Source organism: Oncorhynchus gorbuscha, linkage group LG15 (assembly GCF_021184085.1).
Source record: "Oncorhynchus gorbuscha isolate QuinsamMale2020 ecotype Even-year linkage group LG15, OgorEven_v1.0, whole genome shotgun sequence".
NCBI lineage: Eukaryota > Metazoa > Chordata > Actinopteri > Salmoniformes > Salmonidae > Oncorhynchus > Oncorhynchus gorbuscha.
Window position 1 is genome coordinate 32435869 of NC_060187.1, and position 24037 is coordinate 32459905.

The following is a 24037-nucleotide window of genomic DNA, read 5'->3' on the forward strand; positions in this document are numbered from 1 at the left end:
GTTATTTCACTCACTGAATTTACTAGCTAATGGTGAGTTACCTCAAACTGTCAGTTTGTTTTCTGTGTATATGTAAATGCTTACTGCATAGCTGATTATGACTTGATCTAATTTTCCTAACATCCATGCTTGTAGACTTCTTATTCTGTGGTTCATAAGAGGTCATTATGCACCTGTGCAGATCTCTGTAGGACAGGTGTTTGTCCATGCAGACTTAGACGGTTAGACCTTTGTATATGTCCAACAACAAGCCTCTGCTCTCCCTGAAACGTCATTTCCACCTGCCTATGACGGTAGGCCTAATTCTTGGCTGTGGGTGAATCCAAGCCTCAAGTGGTTTCTGTGTACGGTATGTTGTTTTATGCCATTATCATGGAACATTGATCTCTAATGATTTCCTACGTGCCCTCAGAACCCCCAACGTCTTTAACCTTTTTGGTATTGTAATCAGGTTGGATAAATACAGCCTTTGTGCAAGACCCTGCTCTCCCTCCCAGCACGATATGTGCTGACCCACGAGGAAAAGAGAAGCGTCTTTGTCCGGGTTGGGAGAGAAAATACATTATTTACTGCCGTGTGGGACAGAGCCTCGAGGGAATTCAGGCCTTAGACATGGAGAGAGGCTGAGAAAAAAATATGTTTTGTGTCTCTGGCCTCTGCAGCAAAATACGACTGAATTTGCTCTGTGGCAGACAATTCAGCATCTGCCCATATTATCCACTAAAGCCTGTTTACACTAACTCTGAAACTGTTTGTATTGCTGCTGAGAGGCTCTTGTTGCTGCCTCAGAAGCGGGCTGTGGGTATTTTGTGGATTTTGAATATTTCTGTTCTGTGTTGCTTGTACCATTTGTGATAGGCAAGAAGCAAAAAGCATAAAATGACTTTCAAAAATCATTTTCAAGCTATTTCAAAGGTTTAGCCCAGGGTTTTCAATGAGGTTCAGAGGGCTGGCCTGAATGTGTTCTATAGTCTTTTACCCAAAACAAAACCTTTTTTTTTAATGCTCTCTCACTATCTAGCTTTCATTTCTGTGATTATTAGTTTGCTGGACACAGTCAAGAAACCTTATGAATGTAGGTCCTTTATCACTTCAGCACAGTTTCTATTTGGTTTTTAGTTTTTTTAAATGATGAGTTTTACTTTTTTGCTCAAACTACCCATGGGCTGGATTGAACCCCTGGTTTGACACCCCTGCTTTAGCCTATTTAAGTGGACAATACTTTTTTTCCTGCAGTGGACAAAGTATTCAGAAACCCAGTAAAATCTAAATAGGCTAAATGTTTGAGTTTATTGAAATATTTTTCTTTGTTTTTGCATTTCAATGGTGTTGAGTAAAATTCCACATGTAGGGTTTAGTCTGAGAATTACATTATTTTGGTGGTAGACTTTCTACTTTTATAGACACACTTAACTCTGTATACAATTCAATATGATATTGAACTGCACAACATGATGCTCCCTGTGTTGATGTTTTCTGAACCTCTGCTTACTGTCTGAACCCGCAAACTTTCCCAGCGAGGTGTCTCAGGCCAACATCTATGGGCCTCACAGCCAAGCAGCAACAGCAGAGGCAGCAGTGGCCCCACCAGCCACCTCATCGTCTTCCTCCTCTCCGCCATCCTCCTCCTCAGCCTTCTGCCCTGTCCTCCCCTCTCGACACATTGTGGAGCGCCAGCCGCGCATGCTCAACTTCCGGGTGGAGTACCGCCAGCGCACTGTGGAAGTGGTCGTAGAGGAGGGCAGCGCAGTTGGTGAGGAGATGCGCTCACCATACACTACTCTTCATACTATGGTTCCTACACTAATATTCCACTATGGGCCTACTCATCATTAATATGTTGTAGAAATATGTTGTGAATGTCTTGTAATAAAAAAATGTGTTACTGCCTTGATTTTGCTGGACCCCAGGAAGAGTAGCTGCTGCCTTGGCAGGAACTAATGGGGATCTGTTATAAATGCAATACATCACATCCTTACTGCTTACTCAGAGAAAATGTGGGTGTTACAGATGTGGTGTTACTGAGAATCCAAAATATTGTGTGTTTCTGGTAAAAGGAGTGATGTTGGTCAATACAATACCTAGGTATAGTGCTTTCGTTTTTAGACTTTGAACCCTTTCTCACAATCTACACACTTGTACACAGTGTTGAAACTATTTATGTTGTGAAGATAAGGTAGTGGAAGTGTGTATTACAAATGTAAATTGCTTGTAAAGGTGTAAACTTTCATTAATACACAATGAATTTTGTACTTTGCTTTGAAAACATGTTTTCTCATCTATTACTGCCATCTTATGGTGGGGATATGTCCAACTGCCAGTTCATAATTCTACAACTTGTTTCTTCCTTTTCTTGTTTGTAGGGGAAATCAAACATATTCTTGAGACAGAGCTTCAGGTCCCCATATCACAAATGCAGTTAAAGGGTTGGAAAAGTGGAGACGTATCTGACGTTGTGAGTATTTCTCAAAAACAATTGTTTTGGTTAATGGATTACCTCTTGAAATGAGCATGTTTAAAGTATCTCTTTGCCACCTTTTTTAGTTTTATCTTTTATTTTTCACATCGGATGAGGTTTGACAAATGTCACTCACACCCATCTAGTGGTGATGGATAAAGTACCACTTAGTATTATTTATTGGTCTGTTATTGGTCTGTCCCTGTGTCCTCAGACGGTTCTGCGAAGTTTACACTTACCCAAGAACAACAGCCTGTATGTGCTCACCCCAGATATCGCCCCCACTGCCAGCACCAGCCAAAACAGGTACCCAACTTGATTCCTTGAGTCACATTATCTTCAGCAAACAATTCCCAGCAGGTAACTGACACTGTTTACCCAATACCCTCCAGTACCTCAATATGCAGCTGCATTGATTGTTACACTGATTGTTACCCACATCAAAAGGACTGGTAAATCAACAGGACTGCACCACTTTGCCAACAAAGCCATTTTCATATGGGTTGAACACTAGGTGGCACTGTACACCTAGTAATTTAAAAAAAATAGTTTATGGAATATATGCCATGAATATTGTACAATAGCTTCCAATTTGAATATTTACAAAGATATTTGACCCTTGTGCACAGAAGTTATTTTGACATTTGAAGTGAAATCCTACTGAAATATTCTTTGTATAATGTAAATAATGCTCTTTATTGCTGTATTTGTTGCTATTTACAGTCTTTATTGTTGCTGAAAATATTATCTTCCTCTACAAATAGTAGAGCAGCCTTTTCACTTCTGTAATTTTGAGAGAAATTTGAAATTCAATGAGGAGGATCCATTAAGCCACTCTAGAAGGTCATTCTACCAAGTTTTATGAATCCAATGAGGCTTTAGCCACTTCTCCTTCTAAAATGTCATAATATTCATCATTGAGCTATAATCCTGTCACGAAGGCTGGTTTTGTCACTGATCTGATATTTAATCTGTATCAGCCAGGTAAAGTTCATACTAATAAGGAAATCTCACTCACTGTAATAATTCTCTCTGGTGCATCTGCTCACCAGCATGGCAACTCACCAATAAGGCTTGTCAATATTTGGTACGCTGTACACATGTTCAATCTTTATCTGAGCATACTTTAGCAACATCCTATTCAGATTTCTCCGAATGTAGAGCGAGAACGGTGTAAAAGGCACTAAGGCATTGCTCCTGTAATTGTTGATGAGCTGAAATGCTGTTGGAGTGTGTCTGTTGTCGGTTGTAACAGGAGGGGATGTGTCTGTGTAATTATCTGTGTTGATTAGGGAGGCTGTCAGGCCCAGAGGGGTTGCTGAAGAGAGAGACACGTGGCACTGCCATGCATTATGAAGAGTCACTCCGGTTCTACAGCAGTCGTTGTGCACCGACGTGTGTCGGACAGGAGCACAACAGTCAATACAGCTGGTCTCATGTTTCTTCCCCGTGTTCATCTCAGAACCCATTGAATCAAACACAGAGAAACGGACAGATACCAGCATGGGTCAAATATTGCAATGCCTTGTGTGGTTAGGGGTTCTATAATATCTCACAAATATGTAGGGTGTTGATTTCCAAAAAGAGAGAACGCTGCTGCTGCCATTGGCTGTGCTGCTTTGACAACCAGTAAGTAGAGGTTTGACTGTGTGTAGCAGGCAGCTAATGGCTATTTTCTGGCTAAATATGGCCACTGCAGTGTCTCTTAGTGGTACAATTATCTTAGTGCTATAGCTATCATTTTCAGTGTTAGGCGCTCATTATCCTCCATAAACTATTTTGGTAAGGGTGTGTGGCGACCCTGTTGTGATCTTTGCTGCTGGAAGAGGGTGACAGATCACACCGCTCAGAGGAGCAGGCCTCCTACAGGGAGGGCAGGCAAGCTGTTAGCATAGCGGCATTAAACTAAATAACCGCTGCAGTGCATTCACAGAGCTGAAAGTCAGCTGCTGTCAGAGAGCTGCCATCCCACCGTCCTGACAAACCCTGTACTAATACCCGCTGAAACAGGGCACTACTAGCAGGGCTAGCTTGGGTACCAGCTTTTTAAATCCCAGGGAACAACCAAAATGTACAGTAGCACTTCTGAGTTTTACTGAAGAGGGTGCATTCAAGCCTGCTTAACTCTAATTGAAATGAAACTTTGTAGTAGGCAGCAAGCTGAGAACATTAACAGTTTTTAATATTTATCTATTGCCTTCAGTTATGGAAGGCCATTACGTTTGAGGGCAATTTATTTATTCCAAAATAATCATATTGACTGCTTGCTGGAATAGACCTTCAGTATTTAGTACTTCACTAGGATGTTTGTGTGTATTACTATGCAGGGAGTACTTGTGTCCTTATGTAATATACTCATTGCTTGAGTTTAAAATAACATTTTACCTCTGATTTAGTTCCTATTCCTTTGTAATAATTGGGAGAAGTTTCTGAACATGGGACATAACTTAACAAATAAAAGCCACAGTAGGCAATTACTTCAAAAGCACATCTCTGCACACCTAAACCAAACAGACTAATCAAATAGTTATCCATATCACCAGGCCCACTCAGTCAATCCTCTGTTTGATTTGAAATAAATTGGGAGGCTTTGGAGATTTCAGACAAGCGCTCCATCCTCAAAGGTAGTTACCGAGATCCACTCCTGAGCCAAACAAACGTTTCCCAGTGTCTGTGTTGACTGACAGTTAATACAGGAGGGTATCTAGATGGAGCTAATCTCTTGCATAAATAATGTAGGGTGATTTTATATTTTAATGTGACTCATCTATTTCTGTTGCTTCCAGGAAGTGTTTTATTGAAGGTTATTTTAATTTGAACTCTGAATGTGAAATACAAATGGATTATTAGACGTTTGGTATTAATTTGCAGCGTCCCTCCCTCCCCAGTTTGTTATCCCCTCAGAGATACTGATGCCTCATGCTGGCTGGTGGAAATTATTAACAATTAGTATGCTGGTTGGTCTTGAGACAAAATTGCAGACCAAGACATACCAGATCATGGGAGATTGTGTATTTGCCTATTATGTTGCAGGTCCAGAATGTGGAGGTAGCATGGTTATACATGTCTGCCTGTAGTTTGGCCTCTTTAGATCATACATCACAGATGAGATGGTCAATGTGTGTGGTGTTCTAACGTAAAGGGAAAAGTGTGTGTGTCTCTCTGGTAGGGCTATTTTAATAAAGTCTGTGTCTGCTCTGTGCCTGGGGACCCTCCAAGGCTTATCTCAGAATGAAACCAATCTGTCGAGACTGCTCCTCCCCTGCAAAACGGTTTATTTTTTTGTCTATAAAGTTAATTGACATTTTACTCAGAACACCTCATGCCGTGTCAAGTACTCCTGAGAGGACACACACGGTGCCTCCATGTATAGAGGTCGCTGGCGCAAACAATCAGACGCAGGACAGCCTGATGGGAGTGTAGGGAGAACGTCATGAGAGGAGCTGAAAGGACCCCGGAAGCAAATATATTAATTATCCTCTATATATTTGCTTAGGTCTTTTATCTCAATACGACCAACTTGCTGGAAGCCAAATCGCTAAGTAACAGAGGAGACAAATGCCTCACAGTATGGGCCACATAGTCCGCTCACGTTCAGTCTTTACTGCGTAAAGCCATAAGTATTATTATTATTATTATTATTATTATTATTGCTGTCTTCACAATGGCTTATGGTAATGCTACAACACAGCTACCCACTTTTCCCCTATGCTGTTTCATCTGCCAGAATCAGTCGGGACTGTGTCTAAACAAATCATGCTGATATTAGCTGGCTCCCCTATGTGAGTCCCCATTCCTCCCTCTCCCCTGCCTGCCTCTCCCTGCTCAACCCATTACATATGCATCCAGTCCTTCCACACCACACATTTTCAATCTTCCCGGTTAGCTACAACAAACATTACATTTACATATTGATTTCGTAGTTTTAGTCAATGTAAATATGCTGTCATTACAGTAAATTTGAGCTTCTGTTAACATAAGCTCGTCCAGATCTGCGCAGATTAAGGCAGTGATTGCATAATTAATGTGTGCTACATATTAATTCCGACTATCCTTTTCCTCCTCGCTTCAAGTTGAGCTCTGATTAACTTCCTGGCTTGGACTAAGCTTCCGATTCATATTCACGAACACAGACTGAGCGTTTGCTCAAACCGCTACTTAACCTCAACGTTTATTATAAGTGAAGCGTCCAAAACTTTAATCTCTCTGTGAAGCACACAGTGTCTTCCTGTACTGTACACATCCTCAGTTATTGCTCATAGCTGCAAGCTAGGGCCTAGAACTATCCACTTGTCAGCCCTTAAAAACCACTCTGGCCCAATGTATAGGAGCAACTTTGAGAAAAATCAGTCTGACAAATCAATACATTGACTTGTCTGCCAGACGAGCAATGTTGAGGGGGCTGTGAACAGGTTGTGTAAGTGTGTGTGTGTGTGATGTCACTGCTGTGGCCCTGTGTCCTGACCACCACATGCGGTCTCAGGGAGCAGGCTAGCAGGCTGCTGAGCAGAAGAGGGACCCGGCACCAGGCCTGTCTGGACAGAGACTGAGGAGTGGGCACGAGCCCCAGGGGAGCCACAGGGAGCCATCTCACTGCAGGGATAAGTGTCTGACTAGTCTCAGCTTGTTCTCCACTTGACTCTGTTTTATTTGTTCCTCCTTCTCCAGCGTTCTTCAGGAGTCATTAAATCAGAACTTCCTGCTTGTCATCAGCCACCGTGAAGCCCAGAGAGACTACAACCTCAACTTCCCTGGCAGCAGAACCATACAGGAGGTGGGTCTCCCTCTCTCTTCACATAATGTCCTGTCAGTGCTGAAAGTTCTTCAAGATATGGCCTACTTCCAGTAGGATAGTTTGCTTGATATTACAGTTCTTATAAAACATAACTGCCATCACTGAGTAGGAACATTTTTAATATTTGAATTGACTATACAACTCTAATAACCGCTAACTGCAATCAAAGTTTTGCTGAGCCATTTTGCTACAATAGGAATTAATATCAATATTCTACATGAATGCTCAAATTTTACACACAGCTGTGGTGCACTGTTTGCTTACTAAAGGTTGAAAGTCATGCGTGAAAGTCATGCGTCCTCCGATACACAACCCGACCAAGCCGCACTGCTTCTTAACACAGCGCGCATCCAACCCGGAAGCCAGCCGCACCAATGTGTCGGAGAACACCATGCACCTGGCCACCTTGGTTAGCATGCACTGCGCCCGGCCCGCCACAGGAGTCGCTGGTGCGCGATGAGACAAGGACACCCCTACCGACCAAGCCCTCCCTAACCCGGTCTACGCTAGGCCAATTGTGCGTCGCCCCACGGACCTCCCGGTCGTGGCCGGTTACGACAGAGCCTGGGCGCGAACCCAGGGACTCTGATGGCACAGCTGCAGTACAGCGCCCTTAACCACTGCGCCACCCGGGAGGCTGCCAGTGACTTTCTAAATGTCCGAAAAGCTGTTTGAGGACAAATTGGCAAGCAACATTGGTAGTGGTGGTTGGGAACGGGTCATGCTCATTTTCTTTATCTGAAACCAAAACACTGGATTTGGTAGCAAATTTAAATATTCATACTGGCTTCCTATTTGCCCCTCTTTTTACTTATTATAGTCTCAGCTGCAGCTCGATCTGAGGGTTGAAGGTGGTTGGGTGGGTGGACTGCCATGTAGACAACACCATAATCTATTCAGTCAGTGCATCTCAGTTCAGTGGTTTCCCTATATGCATTTAGCAGTGGTGCATGTCTGAGCAAAAACCAAGCCTTGAGGTTGACGGAATTGTCTGTAGAGCTCCGAGACCGGATTATGTCGTGTCTCAGATCTGGGGGAAGGGTACCAAAACATTTCTGCAGCATTGAAGGTACCCAAGAACACAGTAACCTCCATTATTCTTGAATGGAAGAAGTTTGGAACCACCAAGACTTCCTTGAGCTGGCCTCCATGGCCAAACTGAGCAATCGAAGTAGGTCAGGGAGGTGACCAAGAACCCAATGGTCACTTGGCAGAGCTCCAGAGTTCCTCTGTGGAGATGGTTGTCCTTCTGGAAGGTTCTCCCATCTCTGCAGCACTCCACCAAACAGGCCTTTATGGTAGTGGCCAGACGGAAGCCACTCCTCAGTAAAAGGCATATGACAGCCCGCTTGGAGTTTGCCAAATGGCACCGAAAGGACACTCAGACCATGAGAAACAAGATTCTCTGGTCTGATGAAACCAAGATTGAACTCTTTGGCCTGAATACCAAGCGTCACGTCTGGAGGAAACCTAGCACCATCCCTACAGTGAAGCATGGTGGTGGTAGAATCATGCTGTGGGAATATTTTTCAGCAGCAGGGACTGGAAGACTAGTCAGGATTGAGGGAAAGATTAATGGAGCGAAGTACAGAGATCCTTGATGAAAACCTGCTCCAGAGTGCTCAGGACTTCAGACTGGGGTGAAGGTTCACCTTCCAACAGGACAATGACCCAAAGCACACAGGCAAGACAACGCAGGAGTGGCTTCGGGACATGTCCTTGAGTGGCCCAGCCAGAGCCCGGACTTGAACCTGATCGAACGTCTCTGGAGAGACCTGAAAATAGCTGGAGAGACCTGAAAATAGCTTTGCAGCGAGGCTCCCCATCCAACCTGACAGAGCTTGAGAGGATCTGCAGAGAAGAATGGGAGAAACTTCCAAAAATACAGGTGTGCCAAGCTTGTAGCATCATACCCAAAAATACTTGAGGCTGTAATCGCAGCCAATGGAGGTTCAACAAAGTACTGAGTAAAGGGTCTGAAGACATATGTAAATGTACTATTTCACTATTCAGTATTTCAGCAGTTCTTAACCTGTTTTTGCTTTGTTATTATGGGCTATTGCGTGTATATTGGGAGGGGAAAATAACAATTTAATCAATTTTAGAATAAGGTTGTATCTTAACAATGTGTAAAAAGTCAAGGGGTGTGAATAATTTCCGAATGCACTGAATTGGCTAGTAGAGCAGTGGCCTGAGGGTGCACACTTTTTAAAAATGTTTATTTTCCAATAACAAAAATAATAAATAAAAAAAGACAGATGCTAACATTGACCTCCATTGTACTGTTGCATGGGATGGCATATTTAGAGGCCAAAACTTAACTCAAGCATACAAAAAATAATCCTATTAGGTGTTATACACTGCTCACAAAAATAAAGGGAACACTAAAATAACACATCCTAGATCTGAATGAATTAAATATTCATATTAAATACTTTTTTCTTCACATAGTTGAATGTGCTGACAAAATCACACAAATGATCAATGGAAATCAAATGGATCAACCCATGTAGGTCTGGATTTGGAGTCACACTCCTGGAAAACCACACTACAGGCTGATCCAACTTTGATGTAATGTCCTTAAAACAAGTCAAAATGAGGCTCGGTAGTGTGTGTGGCCTCCATGTGCCTGTATGACCTCCCTACAACACCTGGGCATGCTCCTGATGAGGAGGAACCCAGGGTCAACCGCACCAGCATATGGTCTCACAAGGGGTCTGAGGATCTCATCTTGGTACCTAATGGCAGTCGGTCTACCTCTGGTGAGCACATGGAGAGCTGTGCGGCCCCCCAAAGAAATGCCACCCCACACCGTGACTGACCCACCGCCAAACCGGTCATGCTGGAGGATGTTGCAGGCAGCAGAACGTTCTCTGCGGCGTCTCCAGACTGTCACGTCTGTCACATGTGCTCAGTATGAACCTGCTTTCAGCTATGAAGAGCACAGGGCGCCAGGTGCGAACTTGCCAATCTTGGTGTTCTCTGGCAAATGCCAAATGTCCTGCCCGGTGTTGGGCTGTAAAGCAAACCCCCCACCTGTAGACGTTGTGCCCTCATACCACCCTCATGGAGTTTATTTCTGACACATGCACATTTGTGGCCTGCTGGAGGTCATTTTGCAGGGCTTTGGCAGTGCTCCTCTTGCTCAAAGGTGGAGAAAGCGGTCCTGCTGCTGGGTTGTTGCCCTCCTACGGCCTCCACGTCTCCTGATGTACTGGCCTGTCTCCTGGTAGCGCCTCCATGCTCTGGACACTACGCTGACAGACACCGCAAACCTTCTTGCCACAGCTCACATTGATGTGCCATCCTGGATGAGCTGCACTACCTGAACCACTTGTGTGGGTTGTAAGACTCCGTCTCATGCTACCACTAGAGTGAAAGCACCGCCAGCATTCAAAAGTGACCAAAACATCAGCCAGGAAGTATAGGAACTGAGAAGTGGTCTGTGGTCACCACCTGCAGAACCACTCCTTTATTGGGGGTGTCTTGCTAATTGCCTATACTTTCCACCTGTTATCTATTCCATTTGCACAACAGCATGTGACATTTATTGTCAATCAGTGTTGCTTCCTTAGTGGACAGTTTGATTTCACAGAAGTATAATTGACTTGGAGTTACATTGTGTTTAAGTGTTCTGTTCCCTTTAGTTTTTTTGAGCAGTGTATATTATTTGAAGATGGCATAGTCATTACAAGCAGTGTAGCTAAGCGACATTTAAAATTGCATGGAGTACTGCACAGGGTAGCAGCAGCTCATCAACCCAGTTATGAAGCTGGATTAGACCTTTTATCCTGTATAGGCTGCCATATTTTGTTTAACAGACTTCTATTGGAGGTATGGTATTGAATCTTTTCCATATTCATTACAGTATGTAAATCCTGTAACCACATTTCAAAGGTAGGTACAGTCTCCAATTTCCAAAATTGCATTATGAGCCTTTTGGCTAATAGACTTCAAAGATAGACAGCCTTCCCTTCCTTGTTATTCCAATCAACTGTACCAAACAGAGTGATCAATCGGTCTGGGGCTATAACTCTATCAAAGGCTTTAGATAAGTAATCAGAAATGAGAGCCCAGTAAACATGTATTTTAGGATGTCCAAAATAACTAGGTCAAAGTCCCCTCCTGCTTGCTCCTCTCACACAGTGGTGAGGAGGCTGGGAATATTTTATGCAGTTTCACATTTGAGTAATGTAACCTGTGTATCGCCTTAAACTGAACAAGGTTGTGCCTGGCATTCACAAAACTGTTTTATATTCCTGAGAGCTTCTACCCAGTCCTCATCTGAGATTTCTGAACCATGTTTCCCTTTTTAATAGTGTATGTAGATTTACATTTTACATTACATTTAAGTCATTTAGCAGACACTCTTATCCAGAGCGACTTACAAATTGTAGATACAGTTGAAGTTGGAAGTTTACATACACTTAGGTTGGAGTCATTTAAAACTCGTTTTCAACCACACCACAAATTTCTTGTTAACAGACTATAGTTTTGGCAAGTCTGTTAGGACATCTACTTTGTGCATGACACAAGTAATTTTTCCAACAGTTGTTTACAGACAGATTATTTCACTTATAATTCACTGTCACAATTCCAGTGGGTCAGAAGTTTACATACACAACGGTGACTTCACCTTTAAACAACTTGGAAAATTCCAGAATATTGTCATGGCTTTAGATGCTTTTGATAGGCTAATTGAAATCATTTCAGTCAATTGGAGGTGTACCTGTGGATGTATTTCACGGCCTACCTTCAAACTCTGTGCCTCTTTGCTTGGCATCATGGGAAAATCAGCCAAGACTTCAGAAAAAAATAGTAGACCACAAGTCTGGTTCATCCTTGGGAGCAATTTCCAAATTCCAAATTTGCAACTGCACATGTGGACAAAGAATGTACTTTTTTCTAGGAATGTGGCCAAACAAAACTGTTTGGCCATAATGACCATCGTTATGTTTGAAGGAAAAAGGGGGAGGCTTGCAAGCAGAAGAACACCATCCCAACCATGAAGCACTGGGGTGGCAGCATCATGTTGTGGGGGTGCTTTGCTCCAGGAGGGACTGGTGCACGTCACAAAAAAGATGGCATCATGAGACAGGAAAATTATGTGGAAATATTGAAGCAACATCTCAAGACATCAGTCAGGAAGTTAAAGCTTGGTCACATGGGTCTTCCAAATGGACAATGACACCAAGCATACTTCCAAAGTTGTGGCAAATGGCTTAAGGACAACAAAGTCAAGGTATTGGAGTGGCCATCACAAAGCCCTGACCACAATCCTATAGAAAATTTGTGGGCAGAGCTGAAAAAGCGTGTGCGAGCAAGGAGGCCTACAAACCTGGCTCAGTTACACCAGCTTTGTAAGTAGGAATGGGCCAAAATTCACCCAACTTATTGTGGGAAGCTTGTGGAAGGCTACCTGAAACGTTTGATCCGAGTTAAACAATTGAAAGGCAATACTACCAAATACTAATTGAGTGTATGTAAACTTCTGACCCACTGGGAATGTGATGAAAGAAATAAAAGCTGAAATAATTCTCTCTACTATTATTCTGACATTTCACACTTAGGATCACCACTTTATTATAACTGACACATGGAATTTTTACTAGGATTAAGTGTCAGGAATTGTGAAATGGAATTTAAATGTGTTTGGCTAAGGTGTATGTGAACTTCTGACTTAAACTACCTTTTTATGTGGGCAAATTCTAAAGTCTAGAGACTGACCCTTTTGAATGGGGTTTGATAAGGTTATCTAATGTAGGATTCTTTGGCTTAATGCCGTACTGTGGGATGTGTCCTTAAGAAATTCCGGATTTGGAGGTATCTGATAAAGTGTTGATTGGCATGTTAAACTTATTACCTTGTAATTGTTGAAATTAAGCTAAATGACCAATGTATAAGTTACCGATTTTGTTTTGATCCCCTTCTCTCTCCACTATGATAACACCATATTCTCCAATGCATGATTCAGGCAAATCGGGCTGTCAATGTATACAGTGGGTATGTTAAGAAAATACAGAATCTGTTTCCAGATCCCAAGAGTGTGACATGTCTGGGTTAGTCATATGCTGGGCTGTTAACAAGTGCAGGGAGTGAGGAACATTTGACCGGAGGTCTGCTCAATCAAAAGTCATGAAGGCATATCATTCTGTCAGATCCCAGTTCAACTTTCCCTCCAGAAATACACAATGTTCAGATTTAGCAGCCCAATGATAGTTTAAAGTGAGGAAGGCCAAACCCCCCCCCTTGTAACTTGTACTTTCTTAAATGCTTCTTTGAAATTCTGGAATTGTTATTGAATCCAGTTTCTTAAAATAGCTTTGGTATGAAATTGGGTAGATATTGGAAGAAGTAAAGAAACCTGGGTAGGACAACCATTTTGAGTGTTTAACCGAGGAGAAAGGCCTGAGTTCTCCAAAAATCTGTTTTTGTTTAAGCTGATCAATTTTCATATCCCAATTTGTTTTCAATAGCTGATTTAAGTTTTGTTACTGATGCCAAGGCTTGTGAACTTGTCCATCACTGTTCTAAATGGGGTAGATTGCAGAAATGGCATAATCACAGGCGATGATATTGGCATCAATTTGCTTTTTTGCCAGTGTATCTTGTAGCCAGAGAAGGAGCCAAATGTATTCATCAAGTTAAGGCGGAAACGTAAGTTTTAGGCTTGGATAAAAACAAAATAACAGTCTGCATTGAGGGAAATTTTGTTCTGCGTGTCTTATTTTAGCAGGAGCTATATCGGTATATACACGAATGAGAGTAGCAAGGGGTTCCACGGCTATAGTGAAGAGAGCAGGCAAAATTGGGCACCCCTGTCGGTAGCCTTTGAACAGGTGGAATGACTGCAACATCTCCTGATTGGTTACCACGGATGCCATTTGGGTGTGCATAAATAATTCTTATCCAATTAATACGTTCCTTTCCAAACCCAAAATGCTCCAGAACCGACATACTTCCGCTCAATCTGATCAAACGTCTTTTCTGCGGATATTTATTTCCATTTTCAGTGATCAGGTTTTCCTGCGCTATTCGATGAAACTCACGCTCTGTTAAAGTCACAGCCGTGATTTAACCAGTTTTAGAAACGTCAGTGTTTGCTATCCACACATACTAATCATATGCATATACTATATTCCTGGCATGAGTAGCAGGGCGCTGAAATGTTGCGCGATTTTTAACAGAATGTTCGAAAAGGTAGAGGGTCGACTTAACAGGTTAAACTGCACAAAACATTTGTTAATATCCTGTTACTATTTTACCATTGTCTCTTCTATTTTATAAATAGCTCTAGATGCCTGTACATGCCTTAGCTGTCCGGCTAATAATCGATGTTGTGTTTCACCCAGTTCAAAATAATCCCGAGCCCTTACGGGAGTTGTAGTGATGAGACACGATAGTAATTACTAACAACAATTGGATACCACAAAATTGGGGAGAAAAGGGGTAAAATGTATTTTATTTTTAAATTTTACCCCTTTTGGTATCCAATTGTTTTAGTAGCTACTATCTTGTCTCATCGCTACAACTCTCGTATGGGCTCGGGAGAGACTTAAGGTTGAAAGACATGCGTCCTCCGATACCCAACCAAGCCGCACTGCTTAACACAGCGCGCATCCAACCTGGAAGCGTCCAGTTACGACAGAGCCTGGGCGTGAACCCAGAGTCTCTGGTGGCACAGCTGGCGCTGCAGTACAGCGCCCTTAACCTGTAGTGACGCCCAGCCCGTGAACGGGACCGTTATCATTATCTGACACTAATTAGCATAGCGCAACAGACATAAATATTCCTATTCATGAAAATCACAAGTGAAATGTATTGGAACACAGCTTAGCCTTTTGTTAATCACCCTGTCATCTCAGATTTTCAAAATATGCTTTACAGCCCACGCTAGACAAGCATTTGTGTAAGTTTATCATAGCCTAGCATAGCATTATGCCTTGCTAGCAGCAGGCAAACTTGTCACGGAAATCAGAAAAGCAATCAAATTAAATAGTTTACCTTTGATTAACTTCAGATGTTTTCACTCACGAGACTCCCAGGTAGATGGCCAAAGTTCATTTTTCCCAAAATATTATTTTTGTAGGCGAAATAGCTCTGTTCTTCACGTTTGGTTGAGAAATCGCCCGGAAATTGCGGTCACCAAAACGCCGAAAAATATTCAAAATTAGCTCCATAATATCGACAGAAACATGGCAAACGTTGTTTAGAATCCATCCTCAATGTGTTTTTCTAATATCTATTCGATATTATATCCATCGGGACAATTCCTTTTTCTCTAGGACCGATTGGAGTAATGGCTACCTCTGCACTTTACGTGAGAATCTCTCTCGGAGCCACCATGTGACCACTTACGCAATGTGACCACTTACGGCTATTCTTCAACAGAAATGCGTAAAACTACGTCACAATGCAGTAGACACCTTGGGGAATACGTAGAAAGCGTAAGCTCGTTGATGGTACATTCACAGCCATATAGGGAGTCATTGGAACGCAGCGCTTTCAAAACCTGGGGCACTTCCGGATTGGATTTTTCTCAGGCTTTCGCCTGCGGCAGGGTAGCCTAGTGGTTAGTGTTGGACTAGTAACCGAAAGGTTGCAAGTTCAAATCCCCGAGTTGACAAGTTACAGATCTGCCCCTGAACAGGCAGTTAACCCACTGTTCCTAGGCCGTCATTGAAAATAAGAATTTGTTCTTAACTGACTTGCCTAGTTAAATAAAGGTTTAAAAAAAATAAAATAAAAAATTAAGTTCTGTTATACTCAGACAATATCTTTACAGTTTTGGAAACGTTTTCTATCAAATGCTGTCAATTATATGCATATTCTAGCATCTTTTCCTGACAAAATATCCCGTTTTAAAATGTATTTTTTTGTAAATAAATAAAATTGAGCGGTGCTCTAACAAAACACGTCTTTTCCATAGCTTGCTCTCTAGCGCCACTTAATGTCTTGCGAAAAGTGTTAGTTAATATTTTATATCTCAATGTTGCTGGACCCCAGGAAGAGTAGCTTCTGCTTGCGATTCTTAATAAATACAAATAGGATGGCCACCATTGCCCAGCCCCCCACCCCCCACTAACTTTACCGCCACTGCTGATAAAATCCTAGGGGAAACACTGCAGTTGCTCTCTTTTCATCCATTTCAGCTTTAGCCTCTAGTGTTTCCACTTAGTTTGCTCAGAGGACTAAAAAATGGTTATATTATAAGGACACACCTCATCCTCTTTCTCTTGTTTTAATAGCATATGCAGAGCAATCTGAAATGGCTCCATTAATTATTCACAGCAGGTAGTCTGGTCCACGTTAAGTGTAATAAGCTCCCCATGGACTGACGGTGTCGCTGAAATCCCTTTTCAATGTGAGCGATACTTTGGTATGAAACTCACTCGGGGAGTAGCCTCCATTTTGAAGTTTGAATCAAGTTTGTTGGGACCAAGTAATAATGTTGAGTCGGCAATGACCTCTGACAGTCCCAAGGCACAACAAGTTCTGATTGATAAAAAGCTGATGATGATACAAATGTATCACCTTTGTAGTAAAGTTGTTTTCATTTTATTCTGTTCATGTCAAAGGCAGCATTTCCACTACTGGTGACTCTAGCGACGCCAAACTGCCCGTGGTTATTGTTTCTGTCTCTCATAATTAGTCGGACTGCAGACAGACCGTTGTGTTTTGCTGGTGCATCGGTTAGATTGGTTTCCTGGGCCCCAGCGTCCCCTGCTCTTGGTGTTGCTGCCTGTATGGCGCTGGTGACCATTACTGTAATCAGCCTACTTTTCGTGTTTGTAATGGTGCTAATTGAAGAGATTAATACAGCAGCAGCGGCGTGAGGGTGTCCTCTCCCCTTCCTCAGGCAGATGGTTTTGATGAGCACCCACTGTGAACCTTAAGTGTTTCTGCTGGGATTACAAACACTGGGGAGGGGTCCCTGTTGTGAAGAGGGGGAAAAGAAAAGAGGAAGAGGGCTGGTAGCTTGTTGGGGGAGCAGGAGAGGGGACAAAGCAGAATCAAACAGTCCTCCATGTCCTCCCACATGCTTGTCTTTAGGCATTCTGTTCCCTCAAAAGAGAATATGAGGCCCAGCACCTTTACCACTGTACATTGATCTGTGTTTCACTGCGTGTTGGGCACATATTTACTGTTTGGTCATTGAGAGTTTTATTTTGTATTTTATTTTTTTGCACCAAAACGTGTAGAATATAATAAAAGATGCAGGTGATGTTTCATAAACGGGTGAAAAACTGCTATTTGTATTGTCAAGTGCCAGGCCTAAAGAACATCAGGGTTTTGGAATACTTCATAAAACTCTGAAATTCTTTGAATAAGTAGTGTGGGGAAATGTATAGTTGGCTGTCTATTAATTGACTTGCCAAGTACAAGTTCTAATGTAAAGGATTGTATTGCGGTCCTGGAGATCTGAATGATCAAATAAGAAGGCAACAAAGAAGCAACACCATATTCAAAGATGCAGCCCCCTTTCGTCCATTCTGTCCCCAACACCGCCACACAGGGAGCCCAGTGCAAACCATCTTTCTCATCCTCTTTTGTCTTAGTTGAAGACCAGCCGATGGTCTCTGCTTATGCATATCAATGGGGAGAGTCCTGTCCTCTTGTTTGTCTTTGCCAAAAGCTCTGGCTTTGCCTTGTGGCTCCCAGGGAACGGCTCCCTGCTCTCCTCGTTCACCACAGTTCGTCCTCGGGGGCTCTGATAGGCATTCACAGCCAAAATGTGGGGGTACGCTAAGCTGGAGTGCAAATGTTTGCCAGGAAAGTGGTGGGTAGAATAGTGATGGCCGATGGGTCTGGAGTGTCCGTGATCAGAAGAGTTGTCCTGGGGATTTCTCCAGCCCTTGCCGTTTCTACTCTGCAGCTGGAGAGAGGAACGGAGAACAGAAAAGAAAGGGGGGAGAGAGACTGAATGAAAGGCATCTGGTGCTGGAGAGCTTGTGACTGTTTAACGGCAACCTTTTCTTCTCTTTGATTTTGCTCCAACCAAGGATTACTAGTACTTGGCATTTAGAATGATTTGATCATTAATGTTTCTGTGTATGTTGCCCAAGCACTGTGATATTGAGTACATGCTGGTCTCAGCCTTAACAACAGGGAAGGGCTTTCTGTGTGTTGTAAATTCTGTTAAGTTATATATTAATGTGTTATTACAGTGGATAATTCATTTTCTATCTATATCCTTGTGTAAAATGACACTGCCTCAAAGCATTTGTCACAAACTCTTTCATTGTCTGCGTCTCAAACTGCTATTACCTTTTGTAGTCACAGCCCTTTTTGTTATTACTTAAACATTTACATTTTAACAGGGATATCCCATTGAGACCATGGCATCTTTTGCATAGGGAACCATGCATGTATACAAAATTTACAAATACTATGTAATATTAACATACAATATTTGCAAGCAATTTAAAAGCAATCCCAATCCTCAACAAGGAGGTCCTCCATTAACTACTACCCCACTCCAGAGCATCAAGGTGCGGAGCTCTTCAGAGAATTCTATCCACGGGTGCAAAAAAATAACCGAATGCAGATTTACTTAATTCCATAGAGATCAGTGGAACCTCTAGAATTTCTGTGGAATGTGGATTTGCACAAGGCTTTTGACAGGGTTGACCATAGTATCATTCACTACAAAATAAAAGCCCTTGGTCTTAACCGCAGGACCAAATGGTGGATGTTAAAGGAAAACATTCTAGTGCGAAAGGGATCAGCTGTGGAGTCCCGCAGAGGAGCATCCTTGGTCCACTTCTCTTCCTACTGTACATTTTAATGATAAAATCAGCCTGCTCTCGTAATTCTTTTTTTTTATTTTATGGGTAACTACTCTACTGGTGTCCCATAAGAACAAAGCCTCGGTCAAAGAACTCCTCAGTGCAGAGTTATCCAATATCAGTAAATGGCTTTCAGATAACAAGCTTTCTCTGCATCTTGGAAAAACAGAATCCATCTTATTTGGTTCCAGAGTAAAGCTTGCATGATCCCCTGATTTTAGTGCCAAAGGGGGGCAACTCGGTGGTTACACCAAAAACTTCAGTCAGTGACATTTGGTGTGAATTGGAAAAGTACTTGCCTGGTGAAACTATGACCCTAACGGTTTTAACAAAGATAAACCAAGGCATTTAATTCCTAGCTCAGACCTCAAAACATCTTGATAGTGACAAACTAAAGACTCTGGCAGGTGCGCTAGTTCAGTGACACTTTGATTATGCGTACACATACCTTTTTAAAGAATAAGCTACAGACCAGCTACAATACAAGCTGGTGAGTTGTACTTCAACTGTCCCCTTGTACTCATCTGAAGGTCAAGCATTTTAATCAGCTAGGCTGGCTATCTGTACAGAAGTGTAATATTAATTCAATTTAGTCTGGCCCATGTAATTTTGGACCAGACCAAGGTACCGTTTCAAGATTATTTTACTCATTAGATATGTCCACCAATACAACACTAAAGCCAAAGACTATTGCCTGTTTTAAATAGTTTTTTGTTTTAATTGTTGTATCTGGTAAGAAGACCTTTTCATATGTGTACTGTTTCACGCAACAGACTACCACAGCAACTCCAAGCCATGCCGACCAATTTAAAAATAATCTCAAAAGCTGGCTAACGATCGAGCAAAATAAAATGTTTCTGTATGTAATGCTCTAGGTTATGACAACCTTGTCCTTTTTGTTTTGTGTAACCAAAGTACGCGTAGTTTACCCTAGGCCTACTAAGTTTTGATGGCATGCGCAATTGGCATGCTGAATGCAGGAATGTCCACTAGAGATGTTTCCAGAGAATTTAATGTTAATTTCTCTTCCATAAGCTGCCTCAAACATCGTTTTAGAGAATTTGTCATTAAGTCCAACCGGCTTCACAACCATAGACCACATGTATGGCGTTGTGTGTGCGAGCGGTTTGCTCATGGCAACATTGTGAACAGTGCCCCATGCTGGGGTTATGGTGTGGGCAGGCATAAGCTACGGACAACAAACACAATTGAATTTCATCTATGGCAATTTGAATGCACAGAGGTAACGTGATGAGATCTTGAGGCCCCTGGTTGTGCCATTCACCCGCCGCCATCACCCCATGTTTCAGCATAATGCATGGCCCCATGTTGGAAGGATCTGTACACAATTCCTGGAAGCTGAAAATGCCCCAGTTCTTCCATGGCCTGCGTACTCACCAGACATGTCACCCATTGAGCATGTTTGTGATGCTCTGGATTGATGTGTACGACAGCATGTTCCAGTTCCAACCAATATCCAGCCACTTCGCATAGCCATTGAAGAGGAATGCGACAACATTCCACAGGTCACAATCAACAGCCTGATCAACTCTATGCGGAAGAAATGTGTTGTATAGCATGAGGCAAATGGTTACTAGATACTGACTCGTTTTCTGATCCAAGCCCTCTTTGTTTTAAGGCATCTGTGACCAACGGATGTATATCTGTATTCCCAGTCATGATTAGGGCCTAATGAATTTATTTGACTGATTGCCTTATGAACTGTAACTCTTTGAAATGTAAAATCTTTGAAATTGTCACATGTTGGGGTTTTATCATTTTTGTTCAGTATATTTATAGTTGGCTATCCATTTGATCTGGTTTGGTGACTCGTGTATCTGGAATTTAACAATGAACTAAGGTACTGCGGAAGTTAAGAGGGCTTTATAAACAAAGAGCGCAGTGTATCAATCTACGAGACTTAAGAGAGGGCCAGCCTGCTTTCTGATATAGGATGCAATGATGTGTACTCAACCTGTCCCCTGTAATAAAGGGAAATGTGCTGTGGTAAACTGCATCTAGTGGTTTGAGTGTAGTGGCAACTGCATTCATATAAATGATGTCACTATAGCCTAGCACTGGCAGGAAAGTTGACTGAATGATCTGTTTTCTCCTGTTCATGCAGAGGCACAGTCTATTTCTAAAGAAGCCCATTTTTATTCAACTTAACTCATTTATCCATATGCTTTTTAAAATAACTTCATCAATCTATATGCCCAGATATTTATTTATAATATAATAATCTGAGTACTTGTACCGTTTCTTAACATGTACCATTCTAAATATTCTACATAAAGGGGATTGGGCTACATGTTAAGAAATGGTACATTACATAAAAATCACAACTTGTATCTGGTGAAGTGAGACCCTAATCAAGCTGCTCTCAAAGTAAATACAGTTCTCTGGCAGACAGGGGGCAGCATTAGACAGCACTGTTATCACAGTATGTGTCTAACTGGCCTTACTAATGTGATGGGCTTTTTCGAAAAGTGAATTGTAATATCGCTTTTGCCAGCAGTGGTAATGGTAGGTTGCTTTGGTGAAAGCTGAGCTGGGCGATTGGCGTTTTAATGAGATTTGTAATTGGAATGCCTAGCAAAAGGCTGTAGTACATAGAGATTGCATAAAAACATCATGAATAGTTAATGCTGGTTCTATTTAGCCAGATATTGATAAAGGAATCCTGGTCTTATGTTGATATTGATTTTAGGGCAACTTCAGAGAGAATTGGACACGATGGTTGTTATAAGCAAACATAATTAGCCTAATTGCTCATTTAGTTCTTTCCAAATTAGGGATGGGCATGAGTACTTTAACGGACGTCAAATTTCCATCTTTAACCAGAAATACTGTTAACATTTTTGGTGCATGTGCGTTGTGGGTGCCCGAACAGGCAAGTGAAATTTTGTCTTGAATACCTAGTTAATTTTCTTTGACTCTAGTGTTCCATTTGTACATGTGGGTCACAAAAAAAATAAACCAAGCCAAGCATCACACAGTTCTTCTCCCTAAATTACTTTTCCCCCTCAGTCTCATTCACTCAATTGCCTTCCAACTGCTCCCTACACACACACACACACACACACACACACACACACACACACACACACACACACACACACACACACACACACACACACGTGTGCGGAGTGCGCCCACGAGCTCCAGTTAGGCTTACAGAAACAAATGCCTTTCAAAACACATTCTAAGTGGACTGGATTTATTAAGCATATGCCAAAGAAAATGTCAAAGAACAGACAGAATTTTCTAAATTGAACATCTGTATATCACCCCGTTTCAAATGATCATTCTTAACTGGTTTAACTGGTCCAGATGTGAAATGTGCATCAACTTTTTTTCATTTGGATAAATATTCTGTTTTGTTTGATTTAATTAATTAATTTTTTACAATGAGGGCTCAGGAAATATGGGTGTCTTTGTCTGCTAAATTTAACCTTATTTTGTTATGCCATTGCACATCTATAGGCTTCTACAAGCAAGCACCACTGCTGAGGTGACTGCCTTTTTGAAGATTGCGTTGCACCAGCTTATTTAACCAGTTGATATTACGGTTTCAATAAATTAATTTTATGGCACTTTTTTTATCGACTGACGTGTATACACTACATGACCAAAAGTATGTGCTCATCTAACATCTCATTTAAATATCATGGGCATAAATATGGAGTTGGTACCCCCTTTGCTGCTATAACAGCCTCCACTCCTCTGTGAAGACTTTCCACTAGATGTTGGAACATTGCTGCGGGGATTTGCTTCCATTCAGCCACGAGCATTAGTGAGGTCGGGGTTCCAATTTTCAAAATCAGTGTGTAAGAACTTGACTGGCCTGCACAGCCAATACTTCAACCCATCGAACAGCTTTAGGATGTTCAACGAGCAGGTTTCCACGTACCTTTGGTCATGTTGTGCATCTTACTTTTAGAAACTGTTCTCACAGTTCTGTCAACTTTCTTGTTGGTTTTGAGGCTCGCCTTCCTGTTCTGTCTGCTATGCACGTGTTAGAGGATGTGGATACGTTGTGGTAGGGAAAACCTTCATTAAAGCAGGCGATTGTAATGCGTCTCGTAAAATCTGAGATAATAAACGTATCGCTGCTCAGATAGAATAGGTTTGGTTAAGGTGCTGTTTCCAACTTGCAGCCACCAGGACCTCCTTTATGGGCATTAGTATGTTGTTTCTCTAAGGCTGCCTTAACCTTTGACTGGAGACGCTTAATTACAGCTGGGCGCTAGTGTTTATGCCTGCCTGTCGGTCAGCGCTAGGAGGAGAAATCCCTGTAGCCCTCTGGTCAAACACAGATATTACACTCTGTAATAACACTGGCCACCCGGCCTGACCCCACTCCACTTCATAAAGAAAGGCACTGTGCATGTGTGTGTTTGGGACTGGCGAGAGAATGAGGTTTGAATATCGTGATCCCATGTCAGCCACGCATTGTCTAAACCTTTACCAAGGCATTTTCAGGCCTGTCTGCTTCTTACCAAGTGAGACAGACCTCAACACAGACACTCGTCTGCAGAATTGTAGGCTTTTATTCAACATAAAAAAGCTCTCCATCTGTGGGCACGAGACTGCAGTCTCGGCAAGGATACATCTCTCCCTCTGAGTGTTGGAGGATTTGGCTGTGTGTGGAGGGAGCTTTCCACCACAATGGCCAGTTTGCTCAGCATCAGTATCTACCCCTGCAGGGTAGTGCATTCTGCAGGGGTAATGCGCTAGAATCCAGCACTCAGGCGACACTAGCTTTGATCAACCTCTCCTTGCGCACATCAGGCTGGTATTGTGCTTTAAACCATCAGGGCAAGGATGGCGGGAGCTTGGTGCTCGTGGGACGCTGCTAACGGTTTAAAAGCACGGAATGTTAAGTGCAGATACACTTAAAAGAATGGGAGAAGAGAAATACTGTTCATTTGAGTGTTTCTGTGCATTAAGCAAGGCATCTGTGGAATGCAGATGACACAGCTTTTTCTCTCT

The 24037-nt window shown here is 42.3% G+C and overlaps 1 protein-coding gene across 1 annotated transcript in view; it reads left to right on the top strand.

The window, feature by feature from the left end:
* faf1 (Fas (TNFRSF6) associated factor 1) overlaps positions 1–24037 on the top strand; it is an 81851-nt gene that overhangs the window by 10579 nt on the left and 47235 nt on the right. Inside the window, exons 4-7 of the mRNA XM_046300831.1 lie at positions 1518–1753; positions 2364–2455; positions 2673–2764; positions 7127–7232. Of these exons, the coding sequence (XP_046156787.1) occupies positions 1518–1753; positions 2364–2455; positions 2673–2764; positions 7127–7232 (526 nt within the window). The remainder of the gene's footprint in view (positions 1–1517; positions 1754–2363; positions 2456–2672; positions 2765–7126; positions 7233–24037) is intronic.